Source organism: Hesperophylax consimilis, chromosome 11, assembly GCF_061612785.1.
Source record: "Hesperophylax consimilis isolate HC1 chromosome 11, BYU_Hcon_1.0, whole genome shotgun sequence".
Lineage (NCBI taxonomy): Eukaryota > Metazoa > Arthropoda > Insecta > Trichoptera > Limnephilidae > Hesperophylax > Hesperophylax consimilis.
In genome coordinates, this window is record NC_142846.1 from 7,642,674 (window position 1) to 7,660,414 (window position 17,741).

The following is a 17,741-nucleotide window of genomic DNA, read 5'->3' on the forward strand; positions in this document are numbered from 1 at the left end:
CCAAATGTGATGTAGATTCACCAGTTTCCCGCTTGTACTACGAGTTTCCGGACACCCTGTATAAATGAAGCTTCAAAACTTTCAAGGATAAACAGAAGTTAATAAAGATTAATTTAGTGGACAAATCAAAAATATTTTGCAACAAAACAAAAACTATTGCCCACTTTTCAGAAAGATTGCTCAAGTAAAATAAAAGAGCTATTTTATATATCTGTGGTGTTTTGGAAAACGGAGAAGAGTAAGTATTCTCTTCTCCCTTTTCCAAAACATCACAGATATATCCGGCAACTGCTGAAACTCTTTAGAAATAAATTCTTTTAGTAATCTTGTGCACCACACCAAATACCTGAAAAACCTAATACTAAAGATGTCTAAATATTTTTTTCTTCGATCCTAGCTCTCTTCACCTTCAGGCATTGCCTAGTGCCATGTTACAAATTCTCAATAAACTCATTTAGCGGTGAATCCTTGGACGACCCTGTGAGAGCAGGCAAACTGGCCTGTTATTTCAACGGGTGACATATCCACTGGCTGCCGGGCGATTTTCACTATAGATATCATGCTTCCACAGTTATTGTACGAGTTGGTTGTGTGTTCGCACCCACATTCGAACACGTGCAATGGGCATATTGAATGATATTTGAATTAATTAAGTGCACGAGAATATCGATCCCTCCTGATACGAAACTAACTACAAATAAATTAACATAAGCTACAAAGGAGATCATATTAAATTGTTCATCTTGGAATAATAATTCTTTTGTTACCAATGTGATTGTTATAAATTATTATTGTTTTAGTTTTAACAATCTTATTGAAGCCAACTCATCATTTTGAATGAGGATTTACTTTAAAGCAATCATTTCAAAATTAATTGCCATTTTGCTATGGTTTTATTGCCATTGATGGTTAATATTTAATAGTGACACTTCTTCCCGTCTTAGCCATGCTCCTGGTTTGCATATTGTCAGGCCGTTAACCGTGTGCCACCTTGCAAATGTTGCCATACAAATCAACACCGGGCGAAGAAAACCGGCCTTTAAAGCTGGCAAGCCTATGTCAGAACCTAACAGAAAACAGGGAGATCCGTCGATTTTTAAAATTATTGTATGCATTGTTGGTTAAATATTATGTAGACATCAAAGAATTTGATTAATTATTTAACCTGATTTTCTGTGTACCTATTAACTATTAATTTTTCATATTATTTGTAAACTAAATCTTTAAAAAGCATTAATACTTTTGAGAATCTTTCAATTTCTGTCCCCAAATAAAACTGTGATATAAAAAAAAATTCTCGCAATATCATTTGCCGTAATAAATACCCTTTAAAAATTGCTTCATTGAAAAATGAATTTTGAGGAACGTTAAAACATTGACACAATGTTTTTCCAAAATATACCTACATCACAATCTTTAATTTCTTTTCCAATTATATTGACTGATTAATATTACTACCAATATGTCTTTTCTAATAATTTTTATTTAAAAAAAAATTAAACAAGTTTTGTTTTTTATTAGTTTGTGTAGTAAAATACCATTTTCTATATTCATATATTATTTATTTAAAAAAAAAAAAAACATTTATCACCTGTTGACAGCTATATTTAAAATAAAAAAATCATATTTCTTCATCATAATTAATTGCTTGCAAATTCTTGCATCCTTTGTTTATCCATGAAATGTATTGAATATTAAAATGCATTACATATATTTTGTTATTTGCATATCAAAATAAAGTTTTGTAAAACAATTTCTTGTTATTTATTTCATTGACATTCTAGGGTTTGTTGGAATATGATATAAATTTTGAGAATTTCCAGAGATTAGATATTTTATAAATCAATTATTGACCTTTTATTCTGATATTACTTAAAATGACAGAACAGAACAGTAATCTTAACTACATATAATACAGAAAGTCTGTTTACATTTTTCACTAAAAGCTTGCAAATGGTGAGCTAGGTTGTTATTAAATTTGCACAGGTTTTTCTGATAAGAAATTCTAGATCAATGCAACTCTTTTCAGTTCACAAAGTTATGTTCAACATTGTCTAGAGAGCTTTTAAATATAAATTGATAAAAAACAACTGTTTTGCATTTTTCAATTTATAAAAAGAAAAAAAATCAACCTGTAAAAACATAGTTTTTTTACTATAATACATCTATTTGTATTGTGTAGTGTAATAGTTTCGAATTTTTGCCACGGTATTACGCATCGAACAGCTCAATTTTTGTCAAATGCATGTTTTTAGAAAGAACGTGGAAAGTCAGATAGATAAATAAATTACTAGTTATTTTTATAAAATAAGCACATTTACACTTGAGATTTATAATTTTCAGATATATTTAATCTGCAAAGACTAGAAGCAAATAGGTTATGTATTTGGTAAATACATATAAATTTTCAGGTGATAGTTTTTTTTTGATAAAAATTAAAAACAATCCAAAAAACTAATACTACACAAAAATAAATCAGGAACACATAAAAACAAATATAACATACTAAAGAAGAGTTAAAACCATAAAGAAAGTCTATTTGACTAGAAACTATTAAAAATCTTATTAAGTACTTGAAAATTGAATTAAATACTAATAGGTATGAGAAAAAGTTAATTTTTCTTAAGGCGATGCACCACATTGTGTAACATTTGGAATCGGGCCGCTAACAATAACACTCCTTATCTAGATGGCGATAAGGTTTAAATTCCCGCTTAGAACTAGCCGCCTGTTTTAATTTATGCAAGAAAAAAAACATGGCCAAAAAGTGTTTAATTTTTATTTTGTGAAGTTCAGACAAATATTTTAATTTTTGGCTACCATTTTCTAAAGAACTTAATTTTCCACATTACAGTAAAACCATAACCGAAAATGGGTTTACTTTAAAGCAGTTTTTATAGGCCTGATATTTTTTTTGTCTTAAAAGTTTACTACATATTACATAATTCAAAGGACAAAATGTTTTCTACTCGCAGTATTTAATTAAAGAACCTAAAATATTACGTGATTACATTTTCAAACCAAAACAAATGATTTTGCATTCCTTCATAGTGCTTCGCCTTTAACAAATTAAAATATTTTTAATTTTAGGTAACTGAATTAAAATTAGTAACTAACATAACAAAACACCATTTCATTAATAAATTATGCTACAGCTTGACACACTTAAGTTTGCAGGTGGCCAAAGAAGGAACTAGCAAATAAATTTTTTGAAAACATAGATTTTTTTGTACATGGCCACAATTATACTAATGATGACACCGACTGCAAAGTTAAGTATATCGATCTGCAAATGGAATGATTTTCTATCACTGCTTTGGTATAAAGCGCAATTAGTAAAAATACAAATGGAAATTAATACATTATTACAAATTGTACTAACATAGTGATTTAATAAAGTAATGGGAAATTTAATATTATATGTATCTAATATTATTTTTAATTCAGTACAGTTGAATTCTGATACTTCGAGATGAATCTATTATTTTGATTCAATTCAAATCTTAACGCAATATATTTTTATATCATCGAAATAAATACTCATTAGCTACACATCTACCACAAGTCTGAAATTTATTCCAAAATTAAAATATGTGCAGAATTATTCATTTCACAAACAAATATCATACCGTTGATTCTGTTTTTAAAGTTTTTTTGTTTACAGGGATTTGAAATAACACGGTCCACAAAGCGTAATGATAATATGTACCCGTAGTTAGAATTGGGTTAAAACAGAATCGAATCGAGATAGAATTTGAAGCGATGAACGTGATTTTGTATCAAACATTTGAACACAGATGCGGATATTGTCCAACAGCGACAAATATCTTTAAATAGTATAAAATTAAGTTGCTATCCGCGTCTATCTGTTTGTGCGTTCAGTTCTTTTAAATTATGTAATATTTTGATAGAGTTTTCACTATCATTTAGAGGATATTTTCCAGAAGGTTTATATGTATAATACATGCATATTATATTTACAGAAAGTCGATGTTTTGTAATCAAGTCGTAAAAAAATATATTTATGCGCTTACATTGCTAACGCTTGCAAAACTTGCGATGAGATACATCAAAATGATGTACTACGGAATTATATATCTTAAGAAGGCCTACAGAAAAGTCTGCAGTGCTATATATGTCTATCTGCTTAGGGTAACCACAAGCAACGTCGGGTGCACATCCGCTAGTATTATACAGGGTGTATCGGCACGTACCCGACAAACTTTAACCAGCTTTTCCTTAGCACATTTGGAGTAAAAAATGTTATGAACACTTTGCTGTCCGCTAACATTTTTTTTCAATTAAAAACAAAAAATGATCACACTCCGTCACTGTCATTGGCATTGTTTCTCGTGTTCAACAGCTGTTATTAGCAAGTGTGTCAAAAAGCGTGTTCGCTCTTTCATACACACTAAATAATAATAGCTAAAAATGAGACGAATGGTTCCATGCCATTTCGTTGTGATCGTAAAAACGCGCTAATGTAGGTACGTACATATATTATTCAACGAAATTCGAATAAAATATTGCCAGGTGGGTTTTCAAACTTTGACAAAGGATAAAACAGTGGTGACATGTGGTGAAAATATGAATAGTAAATTTTTTATTAAAAAAAAATGTTACCGGACAGCAAAGTGCCCATAAATTTTTTTACTCCAAATGTGCTAAGGAATAGCTGGTTAAAGTTTGTCGAGTACGTGCCGATACACCCTGTATAATGGAATCTAACTCTCATTTTCCTATACATAATGTACTGTATTTTTTAACACGGTATTCTGTGAAACGTATCCACTAACTTTTATATTTATACGTGTGTAATAAATTAGGCAACATAGGAATAGGCACAATTAGCTTGAAAACAGGACTACGCATTTATTTGCTGGCCATTGTATATTGAGATAGAAATACCGATCGGCCATAGTACGATGTTACATTTTTACACATGGTGACCTGGTCTGGGTTTGGTAGACATGAAACTAACAAGTATCAAATAAATTTATTAATACATACTATTAATTTAAGATTGCACAGTTTTTTTGATATCTTAAAACTAAACAATATAATTTAGATATAATAATGAGCAAGAATAAATTTTTGGTACCATTTTTTATATGTGTTGGCACCTAGCATCGTGCTACCTACCTTTATATCCTTGGTAAAATTATTGTGGCCTATCGACCTCTCCCCTCCTCTCCTCTCCTATGCCGACGTTAGTTGATTAAAAATATTCGTCCTGTCAACATCGTTTGATTACGGAGCCCCCTTTATCGACCGTGTCGAAATCAAAGCCATCGTGAGCTCGCGCATGGTGAAATTTGTGAATTGTTGTGAACCAGCGCAAAGAAGAATTGAAAACCGTGGAAGAATAGAAAAGGGTAAGTCGGCATTCCGAACCTTTTCCAATCCTATTGTTCCGCGTTGCGACGGTGCTATATCCGTCCCCAACAATATGTATTACCATTTTTAATGAATTGCGAAAGTACATAATATAATTAGGTTAAAAAGAAAAAATTCTCCACTTTTTAAATATATATTTTTTAAATGGTGATTGTATTCAAACCTAGACTAGAAATATGACGTATTTAATTTACTTAGAAAGGAAGACAAATAGAGACAGAATTTTACATGGTAGAGCCGAAAATTCCGTGGTTTTTGACCCAGAGAAATTACATTATGTGATTAAATAATGAAGGAGTTTCACATATTGGAAAAGGGGAGCTCTCTTCTGGTTGTCCGAAAAAAAATAGACAAAAAAATCCAGTTCCAGTTCTTAATTTTATGAAAGGTTAAATAAGATTTGCCAATTTTGTAAGAGAGCAATTTTGTGATGTACTTATGTCATTATTGAAATACTCTATAAGCGAATGATAAGATACTGTTTCAATTTTGTACTAGTCATTTTATCCATTATTTAGTATTACTTGGAAACAAGTAGATAATAATGGATATTTATTATTTATTTTGTACAGTTGTTGTGCTTGTAAAATCTTCAACGATATGTGAATATCTGATTAGTTATTTGGATACATTTTAGTATTTCTTGTAATCTGTCACACTCGTCACAGAATTAGCGGTGCCATTCAATTCCATATGAACTATGCAGCACAATTTTTAGCCTTCATCTTCGGTAATGATTTAATAAATAATAATATTATGGCAGATGCTTTTTTATAAATTGTATAAATAATAAAATTTACAAGGTGGTTTATTGCAAACTCTTCAGGAACGTGATTCGAGATGATAACACAAGTATAACAATATTTTTTTTAAATTGCAAAGTTATCATCTACGTTTAAGTACATCATGCAGTTAAGAAAATGTTAGTTACCACAATTTATTACTTTTGCATATAATCATGAAATTTCGGAAATTTTTATTTGCAATTCAAAAAAAGGTTTTTGTTGTAACTCAAATGCAGGGACCTGAAAATATTTGTTATTTTAAAGAGGAATTCGCATTATTTTTGGAAAAATTGTGTTATTTTTCAGCAAAATCAGTGGTATTTAGCAATAATGTTAGTTTTTTGGTATTTGACACCAAAAAAGTAATGTTTTTTTGTTTGTTATGATAATAAGCGACATCAAATTAGCTGAATTCTAGCTATTCAAGCTTGTCAAAACCATAGATAATGAAAAATTTACAATGTATAAAGTACTTTCTTATTTTAAAATACCAGAATATCACATGAAAAATACGAATTTTGCATAAGAATTACGAATTTTGCTTAAAAATTTGTGTTATCGCAAATGCGAAATTTGGAGGTCTCTACGCATATGCATTACCTGAAGTTATTGCACTCTTCTACCAAACATCTTGTACAGTATAATGACCTTACTTGGAGAGTCTTGAATCAGGTTCTTAAGGTTGTAAAGTTCATTGTACGCTTTATTTCAAGCATCAAGTCGCCAATCCTCAAATGCCAATGCCTCACTCATTTTGATTTTCTTCAATGTCAATATCATCGTGAGCTTCCTGGACTAACTTTTGCAATTCTGGTGGAAGATTACCATATTCTTTTTCTTCCGTTTTCTTAATGGAGTATTCATTCTTCTTTGCTTCCCCGTTTGTTATTTTTTCCTGATTGTCGGGCGTTTCTTTTCTTCTTTTGCTTCTCTTCGTTTCTATCACTTTAAGGTCAACTTCCACTTGGTGTGATACTTCTTCAGTCAAAGACTCCGGAGAAATCTCCAAGATTTCTGGAATTGTATCACCGTTGGCTGTTTCTGCTTCCTGGTTGTTGATGTCGTAAGTATCAACTTCTGACGAGCAATATGTTTCGAGGAAGACTTTGGAAGGGAATAACGAGACTCTTTCTTCATTGTCAGACGTGCCCTCTAGCCTCTTCTCCAATTCTGTTATCCTGGTAGCTAAGATTCTAAAATAAATAAATAAAATTCACTCATTTTATAATCCAACTACAAAGGCTACATTTAAATGGATTAGTACTGCCTACAAATTTATTCTTTGTTCAGAAATTTCATGTAAATATTTTTAACCTTAATGTATTGTATTATCAAACAGAATTATGTCAGAAAAAACAGAAATTATTTAACCTCTTCCCCCGCATGATGGCATCACCCGTTGCCAAGAAAGTCAAAAATTTATTTTAATCACCCCACTCTTTGTTTTTCGTCAAACAGAAATCATAAAACTATCGAGCTATCTTTCACAAATATACACAAAATTTTTCTTAGAAAACTGCCCCTTTTACACAGTTCAACATGAATCCGAATGAGTATGTACATCCGATTTCGAAAGATTTTGACGTATGCTGTTTTGCTAAACAAGTAAATTGAAATTATCGATGTAAAACACCATTATCATAAGGTAAGAATTTGATCAAATATTAATGAGACTATTCTTATTTTATTTTAGATGTTTTTTCATTAGAATACATTTATAACACTTTTATTACAGAGTTTCTCAACATGTGGTATCACAATATGATACCATAAAGCATTTGAGGTAGATCTATGAAAACTCTCATGGGACTGATTGATCGATAATTAATGCTGATTAGATATTCAATTGAATTTGAACACCTTTCCATTTATATCAAAATTAATAACCTAGCTTTATGAACAGGAGGCCTCGATAAAAATGGCCAGAATTACAGTGCCAACAAACATGCAAAAAATGAGAAACAGGTTGTCCTGATTGCACAGAGCATTCCCATATATTTTTTTAAATTGTACATGTTTTTAATTTATTAATAAATGTACTTAATTTATCTTTTATATATTTGTTTAGGCTCTGATTGATAATTTATAGTTCTTCTACAATTTTTAACATCAAAAATAAAGTAAAAGATATAATTTTGTGCATTTATTTCTAGATTTAATAGTTCAAGCGGAAGAGGTAGAAGATCAGGGATACTGATTTCACAAATTGCATAAAGACTGTCAGAAATTGAGAATTTCAGTCACCATCCATTTTTAGCCTATCATAAAATAATTTCTGTAGGGTATTTGAGTATGTAAATATGTTGAGTCGAAAGAATCACAAAAAATGATAAGAGGAATAAAGCGGTCTTTACTTTACCTATTGGCCTTCTTCTGATGCGACATTGCAAGTGATTTATCATTCAAAGCATCCAGCAAACCAAAGCTTAACGCCCGGAGATCAGTTATAGTGGCCGCTGTGATAGGAAGTTCCGGAGCCTCTAGGAGTTGTTTCACTATAAAGGTAAAAGTGTTCATACTATAATATCTACTTTCCTATAATAAAGATATTAGTGCTGTATCAAAATATAACTAGCCGTTTGAAATATCAGCTAGATACTATCAACGCCGAACGACTTTTGACGAAAATTAGCTTCGATAGTTGAAAACGAAAATTATTCAACATATCACAACGCAGTTCACTGACTATGTACCCATTGTTATTAGCAGTATTGGTGCCAAATACATAAAAAAAAGGTGTAACAGGTAATACCTATCTAATAGATTATGAATATGATATTATGCGTGATTCTTAATGGTTTTTTTTGGTTATGTGTCTTCCTACTAGAGATCTTTGTTGGTTTTCCTACAGCATAGTGCCAAGAGTTGAACTCTGGTGGCAATTGCAGCAGCTATTGGCTCTTTGGGTTGCATTGAATCATTGGATTGTTGAATTACATTGAATCGTTGGATCGTTGGATTGTTGAATAGCATTGAATCGTTGGATTGCGTTGGATCATTGGATTGCGTTGGATCATTGGATTGCGTTGGACCATTGGATTGCGTTGGATCGCTTTGTGTTGGATTGTTGACTATTAACAGTCCTTATCAGTCCCAGTCCCAACGCCCCCATAGTTAGATGTCCCCAACTTTGGGATTCCGTAATATTATCAGGAGAGTTATTTATTATACTTCAAAACCATTGAAATCAGAACATATCTCAATCGTCATTTTCTCTTCTCTGTGGTAAAAACTCTCGTTGTTTGTTATTGTTTATGTGGGGTTTCCATGGATACACTACAGATTCTTGAAAAAAGACGATGGATATTAGAAAAACTTATTTATCTATTTTACTCGTATTATCATGCAAAATCACCTCCCGAAGTTCCTGCACCATACACCCAGATACCTTTTAACCATTATAAATGTATCGATTAACTCACTACAGTCTGTAGACTCTTTTAGTATCATAATTACAATAATAATAATAATATTTGGTTGATTTATAAAGCGCTTTTTTTGTGAAAAAGGTTGCTATGTATCAAGGGCGCTGTGTATATCAATGTTTATAAAACAATGATATTAAGTGTACAGAAATAATTTCATGGTTGACTAAAGTTATTATAAATAGCATTGAAGATTTTCAATAAGCAATATAATATGTATCTAATAAAGTGTGACCCAAATATTGTTAACTACAGAACATGATCAGAAATGTGATTAAATAATAATAATATTTAAAAAAACCTTGTTTGTGTGTCACAACTGCATTTGCAGTGTTAGTGCCCAGTTTTATTACACCCTTCCGATGCTTGGTTTCAAGAATGCTCTGAAAACAAAAATAAAAAATTATATAATTTCAATCCAATTGTGAATTAATTATTAGTACATATTGTTGATCATCTGCCTGAAATAGTGTTGCATTTTGAATGATTCTTCCACTGAAAAGGTGTTTGATATTATTTGTTATTGAGTTTGCCAGCTGTATTCAGAATTTGATTTATTTTGGTAAGTTTTTAAGAATATGTATAATGAGGTATTTCATAATTTTATAGACATCATAATATGTACATACATAAATGACAGTACCTACCTATAATATTTACAAAAAAATACTGATACTATGTTCGCCAATATTATTATTATTATTATTACAATATTTTCACCACCATTACGCTAACCTCAAAATTATTTCAAACTTTTTTTCCCTCCAATAGTTCTCCTGTCAAAAGTACAACTTTGCTTTTGTTTATGCTATAAAAATAGAACATAAAATACCCAATTAAATATTAAAAGATAGTACCTACCCGAATCTCGTTACAGTAGGTACCATAAAGCAATTTTATCTATATTACCTTGTATTTAGTAAGAGCATGAGTGGCCAGTTCTTTCTCGGCAATAGCCTGCGTAAGCCTCTCCTGAAGATATCTGTTCTCCATGATGAGAGAGTCTATATCTAGAACGGGCCCTGGCTTCCCAGTGTCGACTCCGTTGGTCTTGGTCTTCTTCGAAAGCGCCACCATGAGCTGGTGATTTAGTCGATGCAGTTTGCACTTATAAGAATCTCTCTCGTTTATCAAGTCTTCCTTCTCGTCCAGCATTGATCTGAGATCTGATTGTAATTGTTCAACCTGTAAAAACAATATAATATTTAGGTACTTAATTATTGCACTGTGTAATTATTGTGTGCAGTTTTACCCAATTTTCAAAATGGGTTTTTCTTTTTACAATTGAAAAAGATGCAATAAAAAGATAAATATACAGAAAAGTGGGACATAATTTATAAAACTATTTCAGTAACCGAAAATGGAAAATGATGCGTTTTAACAGCGTTTCATTAAAAAAATGTATAATTTGACGTTTTTTCTTAACTAACCTTAAAATTTTCACATCAATAATAATGGCCGCCAACTGAACAATCGATTTTAATTTAAACGAAACAACTATTAAAATGGATTATTTTGCATTTCCGGAAACTGAAATACTTACTTCTCGTAATTATCTATCTGTGTTTTTTTTTTACAAAAATGCATATTAACTTTTATGTATTGGTATACAAATAAAACATGTGGCATCTCATCTTATTTTTTTTAAGTTGTTCAGATGGAAATGAGTTTGTAAGCTGATAACATTTTTCAGTTGTATTAATTTAGAAAATTACGCAGAACAAGCACTTCAAATCTCACTATGCCAGTGATTATAAGTTATTGTTGCTTCATACACGTAAATTTTATGATTTAGAACTCAAATATTATGATTTTTCATAAAGGCGTGTAATACATTCCTATTCCGAGAGATATTATTGCATTAGGACAAGAATAATATGTTTGTGCTTAGATACCAACTTTTTTGTTTAGCGTTTCCAGTTGGCGAACTAATTCTTCCCTTTCAAAGTTCAAAGCGTTGACAGTTGTAGCACCATTGGACTTGTCAACAGATCTCTGAGGACTTTTCTTCTGTTTCCTCAACACCCTTATGTCCTCCTCAGCCTCTTCTAACTTATGTCTCAACGTTTCCACCTATACATAAAAAAATAATCTTAATATTCAGCTTACATAGACACGATTAGGCAATATAGAATTCTGGATTCAGAGCAGTGCAGTTTTTAGAAACTTCATTGTTAACAGGAGGTCATAACAATATTGGTCTTGGTGTATTTTAACCTCTCAGACAAAGACTTTTATTTACTGTGTGTTCCTTTGAGAACTGTCAAAACGTGAAAATTTTTGTGTTATTTACGAGTTTTGCTAAAAGCTTCATAACTCACGTTTTGGGAAACGTAGCCTCATTCTAAAAAATGTTTTGGAAAGATTATGAAATTCACTATCGTATTGTGTTGTTATACGTAAATATTTGCGTTTCTAAATATACATTTTATGAAAACGTCAAAAATATGTAAAAATCGCTGACCATTATTTCAAAGCCGTGAAAAATGTACTTTTTTCTGAGTATCATAAAGAAATAACACTTTATATATTGAAGAAATATAATTAAAAACTATTAGTCACCTCAAAATATTAACCGTCCAAACTAAAATATTTTTAATAAATTATTTAGAAACGCAATAAATTATGAACGAACAAGATGACAGATCCAATTGGCTTAGATAATGCACCTCTACGTTCCATAGATATTCTTGAATACAGACGCGTAGCGTTATTCATTATCGATCCTCTGTTTTTTAAATCATGGCAATCCGTATACTAGTGATGGAAATAAATCGATTTTTGTAAAATCTCGCGCGTTTACGTGAAAAGACGTTCTAATGTCTTGACCGCTATTATCATATTTACGTCTTTTGACGTTCTAATGTTCTGAGTGGTTAAGCATCTTTGTACAATTTGTAAATATTATGCAAAGGTACATAAAGTAATGCAAATTATTTGAACAGCTGTTTATCTAACATAATCCACGCACAAAATAATATTACTTGCCATTGAAAATTAATATTTTACAAGTTGTTGGCATGTGGGAGAAATTAAAAATAATCTTGAAATGATAGAGATTCTGTGGCTAGCTTTACACTCGTAAGTTTAATTTATGACTTAAATAAGTGCGTTTACATATTATTCCAACTTATGGTAATTAATGTTCACATAAGTTGTTTGAATCTTTAACTCGTGTAAGTGCTCACAGCGACCGATAAGTATATTTGCGGTAAGATGACTTCCTGTAAAAAACAAATTCCAGCTGACGATAATTTATGCAATTTTTGTTTACATTAGTTTTTGTAGTACTTATTTGATTTTTACCTGGTGTTATTTTTTTAATTGTTTTTGGGAAAAAAATATGTATTTTTAGTTCGAATAATTAAAGTAAGGGTTTTATAGTAAAACAAATCCTATGAAAAGGTTTTAATTTTTAGCATCTCGCATCGGCACGTTTAGGTACCATTTCTCACGGTGAGCGTCTCAACTTATCAAACTGATTTTATAAGCAGTGAGAATGCTGTACATTTGCGCGGACACGATTTAAACCAGTCAAAAACTCAAACAGCCTGCGACTTTAAATTGCTATAAATAACTCTGACTTGGCACTCATCTTCAACATACGACTCAACTGCTTGACAATGTTTCATTGATCATTGATCACAACTTACAGACAGTTTAGTAACCATCTTTTGACACATCGACGCTCTAGTTCGTTTTTGTCCAACAGACCAAAACGTAAATCGGGAGAAATAGGGCTTCAAAGTTTTTTACGATAAACGCATACACAATGAAATTATCTCATTCTAAGCCCACTAAAATGATTTAAAGTAGTAAAAATTATTATTTTTGATTAAAATTCATTCCAATTGTTTAAAAATACGCAGAAAACACGTTTTTAATTTGGATATAGGACACAGTGATGGATAAACACGCTCAGAATGTTATTTAATTTTGATGGAATTGAGACAAACGGCGTCTTGAAAACAAATTTTAAATTTTTTTTTCACTTGTATCGTATAAATAAAGACTTTCGGAGAACAACTGCATACTTAACTCAATTTCTCCAAAAATGGTCTGTTGGACAAAAACGAACTAGAGCGATGACATGTCACAAAATGGTAAAACTGCCCCCATTACCATTTCTCATTTACTGTAACTTTATATGTTCTAAATTTGTAATCTTCTCTGAAATATATTGGTGTATAATCATTTTATGGAGACCACAAACAATAAATAAATTCTGAATCTTGACATAACCCGACTGCCATTGTTTAAAATTAAATTTTACCTCAACAGAGAGAAGTTTGTTTTGCTCTCTTGTATTAGCCAGAAGCTGTGCGCCGGATATGTTGTGAATTCCGTTGTACGGTTGTTTGTAGTCTGCCTCCGGACCCCGAGAAGATGGGAATCTCATTTGAAACTGTTCTGCCAGGAATTTATAACGATCTTTTTCCGTGGAACATTTATCCAGCTGCTTGCTCATGATCGAAAGGGCTTCCACCTTGCTTTGGAGTTTGCTGCGGAGAACTGCATTCTAAAAAGATTAAAGTAATCTTAAATTATTTAGCATTTGATACAGGGGTTGGGAAGTCAGGTTAAAAATGACAACCAACACAATTGAAAATGTTTTTAAACTGTTTTCAGATCATAATTAAGCTGCTTTTATGCGAGTAGTCAAGCAGGTGGGCGACGGTACGTTATCCCTATATGCTAACAAGAAACCGACAAGAATTTAACACGATTTTAGTTAGCATTCACAGAATCTAAATAAATTGAGAGTATTATTGGTTAAAAAATATGCAACTATCAATATGCTAATCAATATAGTCGGCTTTATCACGACAAATATGTTTACCTCCGAAATGACATTGTCGACGTGTTCGTCTAGAAAATTCACTTTGGCAGCTCCTGTAGTTTTGTTGAACATTTGTACAGACATCTAAAGCAATATAATCAATCGATATTCATAACTTTTTTCTTGTGTCGGAATTGACAGAAGTACGATGATAAACACAACGAACTGTCAATAAAAAATGATTTTAGTTTCTGTGGAAGTGTCACTTTCGGGCATAAGGAAATGCACAGAGCAGAGACAAGATAAAAAGATTCTAAAACTCCGACACGTACTTCCACTTTTCAAAAACAGATGTCGGTAATGGTCAATATAACATTATAACAATCCACTCTTTTTGCCGGGGCGTATTTGAAATGATTGATGAAGTAAATATTATAATAAAATTATTATTATGTTTTCTTGTTTTAGAAGCGAAAGTAGATATAACATGGAAAATAACCACATCTATCTATAAATATAAAAATAGAGTATCCCAGTGTGAAGGTCACCGTCTACATGAAATTTCTTTAAAAAAGCCACGCCCCCTTTTCCCACCCCGTAAAGCAGAATTTTGATTCTTCATTGATGAAATTTTTCACACCTTACTTCAGTACCGGCCCTATGGAGGCGCAATTGGAGTAGTCGGCTCCGGCGCCGAATTGTCAAGACGCCAAGGCGCCGATGACACCTAACACGCAACAGTCCTAACACATCGCCCTATTTATTTATTTATTTATTGGATGATTTGTATAGCGCCGCTTTTGTGAGATATCACCTCAGGGGCCTTAGGGATAATTTTTCACCAAAAACGGCGCTACACAAAAATACAAATCATCCCAATATTATTATTGATTACAGTAATAGCGCCTGGCGCTGTTTGGCTCATGGCCGGCCCTGTTTCACTAAAAGAGGAATTTACTGTCAACGTCTCATTCAGAAAAACTCTATCTAAAGCCCGGCCAATTCTGAGGACATTATTATACTATAGCTTTTATATTACAGCTTAAAAGACGAATACGCCATCGATTTTTTTAAATATTATAGTGATGTAATGGTAGCAAACTTTTTTTAACAATGTCTCAAGGTGTATTATTTAATAACCGCCCATTAGAAGCTACCAAAACGTTAGTAGGTATATGAGAATAAAAAGTTGTTCAAAATAACTAGCTTGAAAAAAAACTAACCACGGTTAATCTTATATGAATCCAATCATCCGATTCATATAAATATTATTACTATCCGGTTTCAAGCGAGAATGAAACCGTCTGTTTTCAATTAATGAAAGTAAGGAGAAAAAAAACAAAATAGTTTTTTCATGACGCCAAAGTTTATGTTCGATTGTGTCAGCTATTTCATCATACAGAGTTTCTGATTTATTCCTAAGATCTAATATTATGATATATGTACATGTAGGGGTATATAAATTAATAAATAGGTAATTTGACATTTACTACCTACCCACCTACTAGCTACCCACCGGAAACCTATATTTAGTTTTTTTAATCGTCCAATAATAAAGCATTATCAAATATTAATAAATTTTGCAATTTTTTTCCCATGCGAGTAAGTACTTACTCGTACTTCCCATTCGACGAACAAAATTTCGTCTAGGAGTCATTTTTTATGCAAATATGTTACTGACCTTGAAAGAGTTATAATATTTTCTCCCGCAACAAAGTACTTGAATGACACGTGATTGCGGTGATTTTAGTAAGTTTAAAACATTGGTTTATGCTTTATTTACCTTTTGAAAAACTCCCACAATAATACTAACAAATTAGAACGTTATTATCTTTTTTATACACGTTTAAAAATTGTGTTTTTTTTTAATGTAGGCATGTTCTTTAAATAGCCCAAAGTTTGTAATTGGCAGATCTGAGATGCCGGCTTTGAGATGAAATTTTATAAAAATTTAAGGTTATGCCGTTGAGTTATCAATATTATTGATCTGTGGATTGTATTTTAACAAAAATCTAGTATTGTTTAATTCGTATGTGTCACGTATTACGTACGTTGGGGATTAATTGATTAGTTCAAAAAGATAAAATAAATAATGTCACATTCCTCCTTCAAAATTGTCGGGGTCATTCGCGGTGTTTTTAATCTATCTTAAAGAGTGGGTGGGTGGGGGGTTCTTAATTCAAATTATGCCCTAATAAATTTACTTACACAGTAATAAAAAAATCAATTGACAAGAATTTAGGTATAAAAACAGATCGTAAAAAGTGCCACACCTCCACGAATGTTATAAAAAATAGTAATAGATATCAAACAAAATCATAGGTAGGTACCTACCTACCGTTAGAACAGTTGTGAATTAATTAATTTAATATTAGATAGTTTCGTTTGCCGAAAACATCATTGTGAATCTCTCGACAGATTTTATCATGCAGAACACTAAAGTAAGTCTTTATTCCGGAAAATCTCGAAAAAATAGCTAATTTAATAAAAATTCCGCCATTTTATTTTTATTACTACGTGTAACAACCACTACTTATCCAGCGGGGAAAAGTCAATAATAGTCTGTATACTTTTGGATTAAACTGTTTATTCTGCAGTATCTCTCACAGTGTTTTTATAATTCAACCTTCTTCCCTTATCCCTAGCCGGAAGTGTCCATAGATAAGCAAAAATATCCCTCTCGAAAAGTCATCTTCTTCTTCTCCTTGACGCGCCCCATTCCTGGCCATATGGGTGTTACATACGGTTGAAAAAAGTTTCAAAGATCCCCATATCTTCATTGCATCGCTTTTTATTTATCAACCCGTTCTCACATAAGGTACCTAAATGTAAAAATATACGATTTAAAAAAAGTATGTTTTATTAGAAAATAACTTCAATCCGTTAAATTAATAAATAACCAGTACTTTCCTAAATAATTGTAACTAGTACCTACTTGTGTGTACTGACTTATCTGGTTACTTTCGAGAAAGTATGAGAATACATGATATTACTACGCCTAGAGCCCTAGAGGTCATTGTATAATATTAATGACTTTCAACATCTAATTGATTATTGGCATATTATTGGATATTGATTGCATTTTAATTAAATGTGAACAGAATTCTGGTGGGAACTGAATCAAATTTGATAAATTAAAAATTATAACGTACCTACATTAAATTTTAAACTAAATCAAGGGTGCCAATTCATTAGAAAATATATATTTTTTAAAACATGTATTGAGTTATATAGTTAGGTACCTAAGTATCAACATTGAGTAAGGTTAAACGCGATGCTCGTTATAATCTACGTGTTTGTGAATGGCGTCAATTAATTTATTTTAATAGCATATGCTTATTGCAAGGTAATGCT

General features: G+C 31.5%; 2 protein-coding genes across 4 annotated transcripts in view; one reads left to right on the top strand and one right to left on the bottom strand.

The window, feature by feature from the left end:
• Positions 1-61: 61 nt before the first annotated feature.
• LOC149419733 (coiled-coil domain-containing protein 149-B) lies at positions 62-14,658 on the bottom strand. Its single transcript, XM_089637248.1, has 7 exons — positions 14,448-14,658; positions 13,881-14,126; positions 11,507-11,680; positions 10,517-10,792; positions 9,909-9,990; positions 8,542-8,677; positions 62-7,375 (listed from the first exon to the last, which is right to left on the bottom strand). The coding sequence occupies exons 1-7, from the start codon at positions 14,529-14,531 to the stop codon at positions 6,928-6,930; spliced, it is 1,446 nt and encodes a 481-aa protein (XP_089493374.1). The 5' UTR covers positions 14,532-14,658; the 3' UTR covers positions 62-6,927.
• The window catches only part of LOC149419734 (ornithine aminotransferase, mitochondrial-like), a 28,555-nt gene continuing 23,424 nt past the window's right edge, over positions 12,611-17,741 (top strand). The window contains exon 1 of one of the 3 annotated variants that reach the window (XM_089637251.1): positions 12,611-12,688. The gene's annotated coding sequence lies outside the window, so the exon portion shown is untranslated. Of the gene's footprint in view, positions 12,819-16,071; positions 16,137-17,741 lie in introns of those variants that run through there. The other 2 variants (XM_089637249.1, XM_089637250.1) reach the window with 2 other exon arrangements.